Source organism: Oncorhynchus clarkii, chromosome 22 (assembly GCF_045791955.1).
Source record: "Oncorhynchus clarkii lewisi isolate Uvic-CL-2024 chromosome 22, UVic_Ocla_1.0, whole genome shotgun sequence".
NCBI lineage: Eukaryota > Metazoa > Chordata > Actinopteri > Salmoniformes > Salmonidae > Oncorhynchus > Oncorhynchus clarkii.
Window position 1 is genome coordinate 34,275,203 of NC_092168.1, and position 13,096 is coordinate 34,288,298.

The 13,096-nt window shown below is 42.1% G+C and overlaps 1 protein-coding gene across 2 annotated transcripts in view; it reads right to left on the reverse strand.

Annotated features, from left to right (window-relative positions):
• Positions 1-1,220: 1,220 nt before the first annotated feature.
• Positions 1,221-13,096, reverse strand: part of LOC139380818 (zinc finger protein Helios-like) — a 29,057-nt gene continuing 17,181 nt past the window's right edge. Inside the window, exons 5-9 of one of the 2 annotated variants that reach the window (XM_071123896.1) lie at positions 12,254-12,421; positions 7,966-8,103; positions 7,474-7,605; positions 4,495-6,235; positions 1,221-1,534 (exon numbers count right to left, since the gene is read on the reverse strand). In XM_071123896.1, coding sequence (XP_070979997.1) covers positions 5,373-6,235; positions 7,474-7,605; positions 7,966-8,103; positions 12,254-12,421 — 1,301 coding nt within the window. In that variant the 3' untranslated portion in view covers positions 1,221-1,534; positions 4,495-5,372. Of the gene's footprint in view, positions 1,535-1,929; positions 3,343-3,551; positions 6,236-7,473; positions 7,606-7,965; positions 8,104-12,253; positions 12,422-13,096 lie in introns of those variants that run through there. The other variant, XM_071123895.1, reaches the window with a different exon arrangement.

Consider the following 13,096-nt stretch of genomic DNA (forward strand, 5'->3'; position numbering starts at 1 on the left):
TCCTAAAGGTTTGGGCTATAAACTAATCCGACTCCTATCTGCAAAGGTGAGACTCTCACTGACACGTACACCTTGGTTGCTTTGCTCTAGGACACCTCACAAGACGCCTCACAGGCCTCACAAGACTCATCTGAGCGTACCATGGTATCAGTTGAAAAAATGGATGTAAGTATATAAGGAGTCTGTTTAATGCCAAAAATAAGGGGTTAAATACAAGTTATATATACATATAAATGTTTCCTGATCTTTCTTATACCTATAAGATATATGTTCATGTTGTAAATCTGTTAATCAGTGCATTTGTAAGGGCTAATAGCAGTAAGGCCAAAACACTTTTTTCATCAAATAATTTTTGGGGGTATTTTTTTGATGCTTCTTGGGTCTTAGGCTCTTATGGGTTAAGGTGTTAGGATACATAGATTGTGTGCGGTTATCTTTCACCATACAAACTGGTAATAACTTGTTTCATCACACTTGACATCCATACAAAACAATCTATAATTTAATAGTGGAAAGCTCATGTCATAAACAAATATTTAGCTATTTACAGCACAGTATCTTCATTTCATTTCAATGATATTGGAAGCAAACTTCAGTAGCAACATTGGTTTTGGTAATACCTCAATATTCTCTTCAGGTATTTTATTTTGTAGCATTTGTAACATCACAAAATTCAAACATTTCAGAGATGAACATATCAATGAAAGCAATATCCCAAATGATTATCTTTTAAATTTAGTTTATATAAAAAATATGTATTTCAATATGTATTTTAAGAAATACAAAAGTAGAAGTACATAGAAGACAAATACCTGAGTACCCCACATGATAATCATTACAACAAATATATAGGTGCACATTCCTAACCCATTTTCATAGTGCCAAAATAAACACCATATATAATATGTATACAACAATACACAGTAACCCTCTTTTACCAGTTTTGTTGGTTTGCGCTTAAGAATAATAAAAAAGCATGTCATTTTCACAAAACTATTCATATTTTACATTTACCAAGAAAAATATAAATCTAGCTCCGTTTTTAGTAAGTATAAAAATGTAGCACAATCAGGAGCGTCACTAATTCCACTTCAAGTATGCTCTTCATCTAGGAGTGTGGAGTCTGTCAATAATATCACTTCTTCTTTGTGTTCATATAGGCTCATATAAGTTCATATATAGGCTATAGCCTACAGATATATTTACACATGATGCTTCAACTTTATATTTATCACTCTTTAACAAGGTTGTACAAACAGAGGTAAGACGGCTCGTACAACAGCTGTAGGTTCAAAAACAAGCACGTTGAGCTAAGGCCTCTACATATACACACAGTAAAAGCTGCAGGTGAAAAAAATAAAAAAATACATTTAACTATACACTATCGAGTTCACATTCAAAATCAAACATCTGTATTTTTTTTCTTCCCAGTGACTTTTTGTTAAATAGATATTTCTTCAAAAGTCTAATCTTGGTGCTGACACTGTCTTCCTCAATGGGGGAGTTGCCAAAGCAATTTCTGCACACATCGATGCTTTTGGAAGGAGAGAATAAAACAGAATACATACAGATTATCTACAGGGACAAATATAACATATAATGTATGTTATATTTATACTCTGCATAACTGTTTCTGTAAGAGATAGTAACTACAGGTGGTATGACATGTTTTTCATACAGTACCAGTCAGAAATTTGGACACTCCTACTCATTGAAGAATTTTCTTTATTTTTTAAAACTATTTTCTACATTTCTACAAGACATCAAAACTATGAAATAACACGTATGGAATCATGTAGTAACCAAGAAAGTGTTAAACAAATCTACATATATTTGATATTTGAGATTCTTCAAAATAGCCACCTTTTGCATAGATGACAGCTTTGCACACTCTTGGCATTATCTCAGCCAGCTTCATGAGGCTGTGCCTTGTTAAACATACATTTTTTTAAATGTCTTTCCTTCTTAATGTGTTTGAGCCAATCAGTTGTGTTGTGACACGGTAAGGATGGTATACAGAAGAGTGCCCTATTTGGTAAAAGACTAAGTCCATATTATGGCAAAAACAGCTCAAATGAGCAAAGAAAAACATCATTACTTTAGGACATGTAGGTCAGTCAATCCAGAAAATGTCAAGAACTCTGAAAGTTTCTTAAAGTGCAGTCTTAAAAACCATCAAGCGCTATGATGAAACGGGCTCTCATGAGGACCACAACAGGAAAAGAAGACCCAGAGTTACCTCTGTTGCAGAGGATACATTCATTAGAGTTACCAGCCTCAGAAATTGCCGCCCAAATAAATACTTCACAGAGTTCAAGTAACAGACACATCTCAACATCAAGTGTTCAGAGGAGACTGCGTGAATCAGGCCTTCATGGTCAAATTGCTCCAAAGAAACCACTACTAAAGGACACCAATAATAAGAAAATACTTGCTTGGGCCAAGAAACATGAGCAATGGACATTAGACTGGTGGAAATCTGTCCTTTGGTCTGATGAGTCCTAATTTGAGATTTTTGGTTCCAACCGACTCAGAGTATCTGAACAGATGATCTCCACATGTGTGGTTCCCACCGTGAAGCATGGAAGAAGAGGTGTGATGGTGTGTGGGTGCTTTGCTAGTGACAATGTTGGTGATTTATGTAGAATTCAAGGCACACTCTGCATCCTGCAGCGTTATGCCATCCCATCTGGTTTGTGCTTAGTGGGACTATCATTTGGTTTTGACCCAACACACCTCCACGCTGTTTAAGGGCTATTTGACCAAGAAGGAGAGTGATGGAGTGCTGCATCAGATGACCCGGCCTCCACAATCACCCGACCTCAACCCAATTGAGATGGTTTGGGATGAGTTGGACCGCAGTGAAGGAAAAGTAGCCAAGTGCTCAGCATATGTGGGAACTACTTCAAGACTGTTGGAAAAGCATTCCAGTTGAAGTTGATTGAGAGAATGTCAAGAATGTGCAAAGCTGTCATCAAGGCAAATGGTGGCTACTTTGAAGAATCACAAATATAAAATATATTTTGATTTGTTTAACACTTTTTTTTTTACTAAATGATTCCATATATGTTATTTCATAGTTTTGATGTCTTCACTATTATTCTACAATGTAGAAAATAGTACAAATAAAGAAAAACCCTTAATTGTGTAGGTGTGTCAAAACTTTTGGCTGGTACTGTATATTCTAAAAAACATCTCTAAAAATGATTTCTTTGCATCATTCTTGCTTCATAGCGAGCTGTTATGTTTGTGGATTTGTTTAGACAAAGAAAATAGGCAGACATACAATAGATTTAAGACAATTATAACATAGAATAGGCCTATACCGTTGCATTAGAACACCTATAGAAATATTTTTATTATTTACCTTTATTTAACTAGGCAAGATCAGTTAAGAACAAATTCTTATTTTCAATGACGGCCTAGGAACAGTGGGTTAACTGCCTGTTCAGGGGCAGAACGACAGATTTGTACCTTGTCAGCTCGGGGGTTTGAACTTGCAACCTTCCGGTTACTAGTCCAACGCTCTAACCACTAGGCTACCCTGCCGCCTATAGAAATATATGTTATCAAAGATAAAGGTGTGATTAAATACAAAAATAGGGGCGCTCATTTAATAAGAATAATGCAGTGTGGGAATGTACAATGAACAATAGTATATGAGATACTACAACAACTAAAAAGTGTAAATAGATACTATTGCCAATACTTTACAGTAACAATAGAAGTACCGTATGTCTGTTGCACTATGAGTAGATATATAATTTGTCCACGTCGCTGTCATCTAAACAGAAATAAGCTGCTACTTTGACCAGGAAGGTTACATAGACCAGGCAGGAGAGGAGAAGTTTGAATTGAACAGTGAACTGTTCCTGGCCATATACATAGGGCCATTCCAATGGCCAAAGACTATCAAGACAAAAGACAGTGTCAATTCAAAATATGGTATACGCTGCAAAATAAACAGAACAACAGCGACATTACATATTTTGCCAGCAAAATATGAGTTATCTAAAGAGCAGTATGTACATTGTCTTATGCATTTGTCCAAGTGCACCTAGATTATCATATTTGATCCAAATCAGTGCCATCTTCCTTCATTGGCATTATCCTTCTAAAAAGGCTCTTAGTAAACTCTAAACCACACTGCTTTCTGTCTACTTGACAGTAGCAGTGTATCAGTTTAAAGTGCATTGCCATTTGTACTGGGCTAAATGCTTTCCACATCATTCATATCCACTGTACAGCAAAGTTCGGATCAATTCTATTTTAATTCTATCAACAAAAAAAGTCAATTGCAATTCCAAATTCCAATGCCAATTTTCCTCATTGCTTTTTTTCATTGACTGAATTGAAATGGTATTGATCCCAACCCTGGAGTACAGTGGAGTACATGCACTGACATGTAATCTGCAGAAAGCAGCCTGTTCACTAAAGACACATGAGTGGAGTAAAGGCAAGCTGCGAGAAAGATATGTGAAGTTGCTATTGAACCTGGGAGTGCCTCATCCATTCCTCCACATCCCTCAAGGCATCAGGCTTCTAGTGCAAGAACAAGTTTAGGGAGGCAGATTGCAGTGCAGTGCTTTTCCTTTCCTCTGTGAAGTGTTGTGGAACTGTTCTAAGGAAAGCAGATAGTTAGCTAGTGTAATGAACAAAACTTTAATAACACATTTGTATACAATGTCTGGAAAAGTAAATCAATGTCTGAGTAAGTCTCTCTCCCTTTCTCTTTTATTTTCTTTATTTCTCTCTTTCTTGTTCTCTCTCTCTCTCACTCGCTCTTCTCTCTCTCCCTCTCTAATGTGGCTGGTGTGACAACACGTCTGAGCAGTTTGCAGTTAGCAAGGCTTTTGACATAAGACAGAGAAGATGTGTATTGCATGAAATGGTTTGGGTGGTGGAGTCAGGGAAAGCCCCCTTGACAAGTTGAGCTCTTCCATGGCAGTCTGTGTTGCAGCAAACAAGTGCAACAATACAGTATGCAAGACAAGGACAGTGAAACGACTTATAAAACTATAATATAACTACTCACAGTATTAGTTGCTCTTTGACAATCTCAGAGACAGACCACAACAAAACTGAATAGGTGTACTTATTCTTTGTCCTCTTTTTCCCACACGAAGAAATCCCTCACTTCAGATGCATATCTCAACTTTAACATCTTCAAAACACCTTAAAAATTGAAAATGTGTATTTGGCCCAGACCTTCATATATTTGTTTGGAATTATATAGTCAGTATCATTATGCTGCAGCAAATGTTAGTTAGTTTTCTCTGCCTTGGTTCGCTGCATTGATCACACACAGTTTGTTCAACATCACAGTCCTGGGGTGGGGATGGGGAGGGACGGCTCCTGTCTTGTCCAGCCCTCTACTGGAAGGTGTGTTCCCCGCGGACGATGTGAGATGAGAACTCGTAGCGGTCCTTACTGTGGTGGCCACAGATGTTGCACTCGAGCGGGTCCCTGTAACCATGACAGCCCATGTGGATGGTGTACATAACGTGGTCCAGGAAGAGAACACAGCAGTGCTCACACTGGAACACCCTCACCTCCCGGCCTTCTCGCCCAAACACACGCACCCCGTCCCGACTCGTCTCTGCCGCCTCTCCCCGGGCCACCACCGCTGTCAACCCCACCCCACCCACCTCAGCCCCACCTTGCCCCTCCTCTCTCCCGCCATTGGCTAGGCTGGGTCTGGACCTGGGTCGGGGGTGGGGATTGTTTCGGTGGTTCCTGTGGTAACCCAGCCTCTCCTGTGGGCTGCTCCGTGCAGATTCGGCCGAGTCCAGTCCACTGTTGCTAGGACACTCGCTCTCCTCTCTGGTACCCTGGAGCTGGTGCTGCTTGGGTCTGGTGAGGGCGATGGGCCCGTTGGAGGAGGGAGTAAAGTCAGGAAGAGGAGGGTGCAGAGGTGAAGGATGAGGTGGGGCGTCCCGGCTGCTTGGTCGGTCCATACGGTGACCTGGCCCTGGTTCCAGGGGGTAGACGTGGTGGAAGAGGGGGTTGCCCATGTTTACCACCTCAGCCATTGAGAGGGATGGGTGTGGACCGTGTGGACCGTGCGGATGGGGGTGGTGGACCAGGGGTCTCAGGGAGTCAGAGCCCAGGTAAGAGATGGCGTTGTTGATAGCCTGGTCCATCATGTGAGCCTGCATCAGCTCTGCCTCCTTCTCATACTTCAGACTCATGTCATAGCTCAGCTCTGGGTAACTGTAACGCATCATCTTCTCACCTGCACAGAGCACAGAATACATATTACCACAATGAAACTCACATATGTATGGAGAAAGTGTCTGGTTGAATGACACCTCTTGAAACCATGTTTAGCGACAACTAGTATACTATACATACAAGTGTAAATACATACTGTAGTATATGAATATGAGTGCCTGTCAAAGTTGAACCTTTTCCCTTTTGAGAAGCTAAGCATTATTTTCTTGTTTTTCGTATTGCATTATCTCAGAGGTTTTGTGTTTAATAGTGGAAATCCCCATCTATCTGAATGCACTGTTTAACCCCTCCAGAACAGGGATGCGGTGAGCTGTTTTGCCCCTCTCTCGATAAGAGCTATGGCAGAGATACAGGTGTAACAAACCACAGAGTGAAAAACATGCCCTCGTCTCTCTCATCCGCTCTCTGTGTCTCGCTCTATCTAATAGTGCAGTGAATTATACCTCACAAACAAAATAATTGTGTTCAACGCTAATATGCCCACTAAATGTTTACAACTGTTTCGTAATACAAAGAAAAAGAATGTTTTTGATGATAAGTATTTATTGTAATTGAATGTAGAAATACAGTGAATAAGACCAATGGATCTGAAATCTGAAACAATCGTTAAATCAAGGTAATATTTTTGTTGCTAAACCTCTGCCCAGGCATGCAATTCCCTTTTTTGCAAGCGTAAACTCATCCTGTAACAGTTCGGTCAAACTGAACATAAAAAATCTAAACTGTAAACTGAATTTAACCTAACAGGTAAAATTCAATCAAAAAATGGAATTAACTAAATACCCCACAAAATACTCATAGTGATATGAGGTAGATGCAAAACGTAAACAATATGGTGGGTCAATTTCTGTAACAACTAAGAGTGTTGAAGTGAGAGGCTGAACTTCTCAGCTGTTTTGGTGGCCTGGCCACCACGCTGTGAACAGCATGAAGCACCCATGTGCATGCACAGACACTGTGTGTGACTGTGTGAGAGCGAAGTGTTGCATCTCACTCATCTCAATATCTCCGGTGGTGCTCGTGTTAACGTAATTTTGCTGAGTCTACCTTTAATAACAAATGAATCATTATCAAACACTGAAATATTTCAAATAGTTATTGTAAAGAAAAATGAAATTATGTATTGTCTTTTAAATACAATAGTTATATAAGCTTATATGAGTAATTGTGAGTTAGTGATCCTTGGGGTCAACACATCATTGTGCTCCCCATTACAGGAAGTGATGTAATGATTCTTACCCACAAACTTTTGTGGGGTGGTGCTCTTCCTCTTCCCCATGTTACTCTGCAGTCTCTCGATGACTGGTGGGCGGTCGAAGGGTGCCCTGGCAACAGCCTCGGCCAGGGGCCTCTGCTCTTTAGGGACCTCACCTAGGGGTCAGAGGAGTGTGTGTGTGTGTGTGTGTGTGTGTGTGTGTGTGTGTGTGTGTGTGTGTGTGTGTGTGGAAAAGCAGAATGAAAGTCTGCACCAAGGCTTGTAGGTAGTAGGTGGCTGGTGTATGAATGTCAAATAACTAAGTAGAGTTTACAGGGTACTCGCGCTTACAATAAGGAGGCAGAGAAATACAATTGGTCTTCAATTGAACTTCATGCTTGAATGATCATTTATAAAAAGAGAAAGTGCAAGGTGCAGAAAAGTGACAAACAAAGCAGACGTTTCCACATCTATACCATCAACAGTGCTGTACCATATAGCACGTCTCTGTACCAGAGCAGGACATTGACACTCACCTGGATAAGGTCCGGTGATGGAAGTGGGATCCATGGCAACACTCTGAAGGTAGTTATGGCAACGCTCTTTATGCTCCTCCAATGAAATCCTCTGTTTGTAGCTCCGCCCACAGTAGTTGCACTTGTGTGGTTTGCCCACTAAACGAGAGAAATTATATCAAAATAACAAAATATTATTTTAATAGACAGATGGATGGACAGAGAGAGAGAGTGGGCATGGTCCAAAGCATTTTTTGTGGTGATGCAAATCTACAGTATGTGAACTCTCTAGAAGGTTGTAGTAAACGCATAGAACCTGTGGAGAACAGAGTCTATGTGAACTTTCTAGGACAGTGTTCTCAACTCCAGTCCTCGAGTACGCCCAATAGTACACCTTTTGGTTGTAGCCAGAGACAAGCACACCTGATTCAACTTGTCAACTAATCATCAAGCCCTCAATGAGTTCAATCAGGTGAGTTGGTCCGGGGCTAAAACAAAAATGTGTGCTGTTGGAGGTACTGGAGGTCTGGAGTTGAGAAACACTGATGTAGGAGGTTGTAGTAAACAAACAGAGCCCATGGAGAAGACAGAAAATAGAGGAGGGCTATGATGCGCTATGGAGTAATTATGCTCCACAGCTAGTAAGATCCCTCACACAAACCAGACTCTCCAATACAGACTTGTCCCTTTCATACACCAACGAACAACTGTTACAACTCTTCCAGCCGCCAAATACTAGTTTACTACTATGTTGCATAATTCAAAGGGCCTGTAGGCCCAGTACAGAGACAGTCAATACGTTCTGCATCCCTTAGTGGGAGGAAAATAACTCCAACGTTAGACCTAAAGAACGCATGTGTTTCTCCTCAGCAGCTGGAGGTGGGAAGTATTCATGCTGCCAGTTCCATTTAGATGGAGTTTATGCTGGTAAAACAGGCCAAAACCTCACCTAGCTTTCCCACAGAGAAGATCCATCCGTTGATCCTTCCTTCCTTCCTTCAATCCTTCCTCCCTTCCTTCAATCCTTCCTCCCTTCCTTCCAATCTTTCCTCATTAATTTATGAATTCTACTTCATTCATTCACTCATGAATGAATTACTCATTAATGAATGAATGAATAAATTCACAGCAGAGGTGACTACGTCACTAGAAACTACCTGACCTGTGACTGTGGGAATAACATGTTTCAGTCTGATAACTAAGATACTTTTATCTAAAGCGACTTACAGTCACGCGGGCATACATTTAACGTATGGGCGGTCTAGGGAATCAAACCCACTACCCTGGCATTATAAGAATCCAATGTTCTACCAACTTAAGTAATATAATGTCACGGTAATGGAAAAACACCCTGAACTGTCTGTCTGCTCCAATGATCTAGGCCAAAGCACCTGCGAACTGTCGCCAGCTGCCAGCCGCAATGGGCAGTTACACTTTCATGTTGGAATAGGCAACACACACACACACACCTCATTTACACAACCTCCCCCACGTGGCCTTTTGCAGATGTTGGATGTATCACCAAAATCCCGCTTTCAGCAGCTATTCTTGAACATGCAAATAGCCTCAGCGCTCTCAGCCTTTAGACTCAGTCGGCTGCATCTATTTGGGTGACAAACAGGAACCTATTGTTTCTTGTCTCAGAAACCTTTTATTGTCTCATGTAATGTCAAAAATGAGTGACCCCATAGCTCTCCATGTAGCATCTAAAACATCTCCAAGAACAACCAATCACATGCACACTACACATTTGCACAGCAATTCTAGGAGTGATTTCATATTGCCATTCAACAATGTGTTTGTGATGGGTTCAGATACTGTACAACACAATCCATGCAGTGCCAATCTGTGACACCTACAGCACCCAATGTCACAGGAAGGCCAAAAAGATCATCAAGGACAACAACCACCCGAGCCACTGCCTGTTCACCCTGCTATCATCCAGAAGGCGAGGTCAGTACAGGTGCATCTAAACTGGGACCGAGAGACTAACATAGAGAGGCTGCTGCCAACATACAGACTTAAATCACTGGCCACTTTAATACATGGACTTAATAAAGGTATCACTAGTCACTTTAAAAAACGACACTTTAATGATGTCTACATATCCTACATTACTCATCTCATATGTATATATACAGTATTCTATTCTATACCATCTACTGCATCTTGCCTGCGCCGCACGGCCATCGCTCATCCATATATTTATATGTACATATTCATCCCTTTACATTTGTGTGTATAAGGTAGTTGTTGTGAATTTGTTACATTATTTGTAAGATATTACTGCATTGTCTGTACTAAAAGCACAAGCATTTCCCTACACTCGCATTAACATCTGCTAACCATGTGTATGTGACTAATAGAATTTAATTTGATTTGATTTTGATTGTACAATACATTGTCACTGTCTCTCTCTCTCTCTGTTTCTCTGTCTCTGTCTCTTTCCCCTCTCAATCTCTTCACCTGTTTCCTGGCACTGTGTCATGTGTCTCCCAGGGGGCAGGGAGGAACAGAGAGAGAGAGAGGAGAAGGGAGAAGAGCCCTTTCAACTACAGCCTTGTACGTAAGAGAACGGCATGCGAACCTACTCCGTATGCCACAGAAGAGTGCCTAACATTCCATTCAGCGCTCAGGTTGTGTAGTAGGTAGGTTGAGGGGCGGAGGGGATTCATATAGTAGGTAGGCTGAGGGGCAGAGGGGATCCATATAGTAGGTAGGCTGAGGGGTGAAAGGGGATTAATATAGTAGGTAGGCTGAGGGGCGGGGGGGATTCATATAGTAGGTAGGCTGAGGGCCGGGGGGGATTCATATAGTAGGTAGGCTGAGGGGCGAAAGGGGATTCATATAGTAGGTAGGCTGAGGGCCGGGGGGGATTCATATAGTAGGTAGGCTGAGGGCCGGGGGGGATTCAAATAGTAGGTAGGCTGAAGGCCGGGGGGGATTCATATAGTAGGTAGGCTGAGGGCCGGGGGGGATTCATGAAGTAGGTAGGCTGAGGGGCGGAGGGGATTCATATAGTAGGTAGGCTGAGGGGCAGAGGGGATTTATATAGTAGGTAGGCTGAGGGGTGAAAGGGGATTCATATAGTAGGTAGGCTGAGGGGCAGAGGGGATTTATATAGTAGGTAGGCTGAGGGGCAGAGGGGATTTATATAGTAGGTAGGCTGAGGGGTGAAAGGGGATTCATATAGTAGGTAGGCTGAGGGGCAGAGGGGATTTATATAGTAGGTAGGCTGAGGGGCAGAGGGGATTCATATAGTAGGTAGGCTGGGGCAGAGGGGATTTCTATAGTAGGTAGGCTGAGGGGTGAAAGGGGATTCATATAGTAGGTAGGCTGAGGGGTGAAAGGGGATTCATATAGTAGGTAGGCTGAGGGGTGAAAGGGGATTCATATAGTAGGTAGGCTGAGGGGAGAAAGGGGATTCATATAGTAGGTAGGCTGAGGGGTGAAAGTGGATTCATATCGTAGGTAGGCTGAGGGGCGAAAGGGGATTCATACAGCACTACTACTTACTACACATTAATTTGCTGCCTACACTGACTGGAGGAGAGTGAAGAATGAATTTAGCCTAAAAAACAGGATGTGAAAATTAGAAAAAGGTCAAAAGAGAATGAAAGAGACAGAGAAAGACAGACAAGAGACCGAGAGAAAGACCCTCTGGTTCTTGGTAGCTGCATGTGAGTACTTCTAGGAGGACAACACTAGAGATGGCGGCGTACTGTTGTCTGTCCTGTGTCTCAAAAAGACACAGCAGTGGAGACCACAGAGAGAGAGGGGTCTTTGATGCAGAGCTAGGACAGTGAGTTACAGTTAGAGCAACACAGCACAGCGTTTCTTTAGTCTCCCCATATATCTACAGAGAACCGAGAGTTCCTTTCTGAGGAGACTAGACGTGAGCAGGTTATAGGAATGAAAGGAACATCATGTCCTGGGTGCCTAACCACAGCCCTTGTCTGTCTGCAAACAAAGCTTCAGAGAGATGCATCCATCCAACAATGAGAAACAATGATATATGTGGGGACTGTTGCTAATCTGTCTCACACAAACTTAGACACAAGTCAGACGAGATCATGCTTTTAGTTGCTTCGAGACAGACCTGTTCTATAGCCTGTTCTATAGCATCAACTATTTGACAAGTTGAGAATTTATTGAAACCAGAATATGATACTCAGTAGTAACCACAGTAATAAAAAAAGTTAAAGCAAGCATGACTCAATATAGAGGGAATAGGTGAATAAAGGAGTCCCAGAGATGAGGAGGATGAGGAGGAAGAAGAAGGAAGAAGAGAGGCGGCAGAGAGGCTGACCTGAGTGTGTGCGTAGGTGGCCTGTGAGTGCATCACGACGGCGGCAGGCGTAGCTACAGAAGGGGCATTTGAAGGGCTTCTCCCCCGTGTGCAGCTTAATGTGTCTCAACAGGTTGCCCTTCTGAGTGAACGACACACCACACTGGTTACACTGGAACGGCCTATCACCTGAGAGGGCCACAGGAAGTGTTACACTGGAACGGCCTATCAGCTGAAATGGGCTCAGGAAGTGTTACACTGGAGCGGCCTATCAGCTGAAATGGGCACAGGAAGTGCAAGCTCGCTTCACTCACAGTCCCACTTTAACATAGTGCCAGATCAGCAACACACAATAACCACAGAAACTCAGCAACCTAGTCTTGAGTTGCCACACTTTTCACTGGGATTTTGGACTGAACGAACTTAAGACAGAAATTGAGGTTCACAGCGACCCAACAACAATCAACACATTTCAATGGTAAAACATGTACGTCATTTAGCAGACACTCTTACCCAGAGAAACTTACAGTAGAATAAATAGATTTTCATATTTTTTTTTTTCTTTTCGTACCAGTCCCCCACGAGAATCAAACCCACAACCCTGGCGTTGCAAGTGCCATGCTCTACCAGCTACACAGGACCTGTACATGGCTGGACTGTGGAAGTGAACAAACCCTAAACTTGTCAATTGCTAACCTCGTCCTCAGCCTCAATTAAACAAACCCTAGCTGAGAGTAACAAACGTTGCCAATATTACTTCAAGGAGGATTTTCAGTGCAGAGAAAAACAAACTGCTGTGTGGTTTCTGATGTGCACTGTGTACTATTGATACATTTGAACTAGATCTTACTGTAGTAACGACAG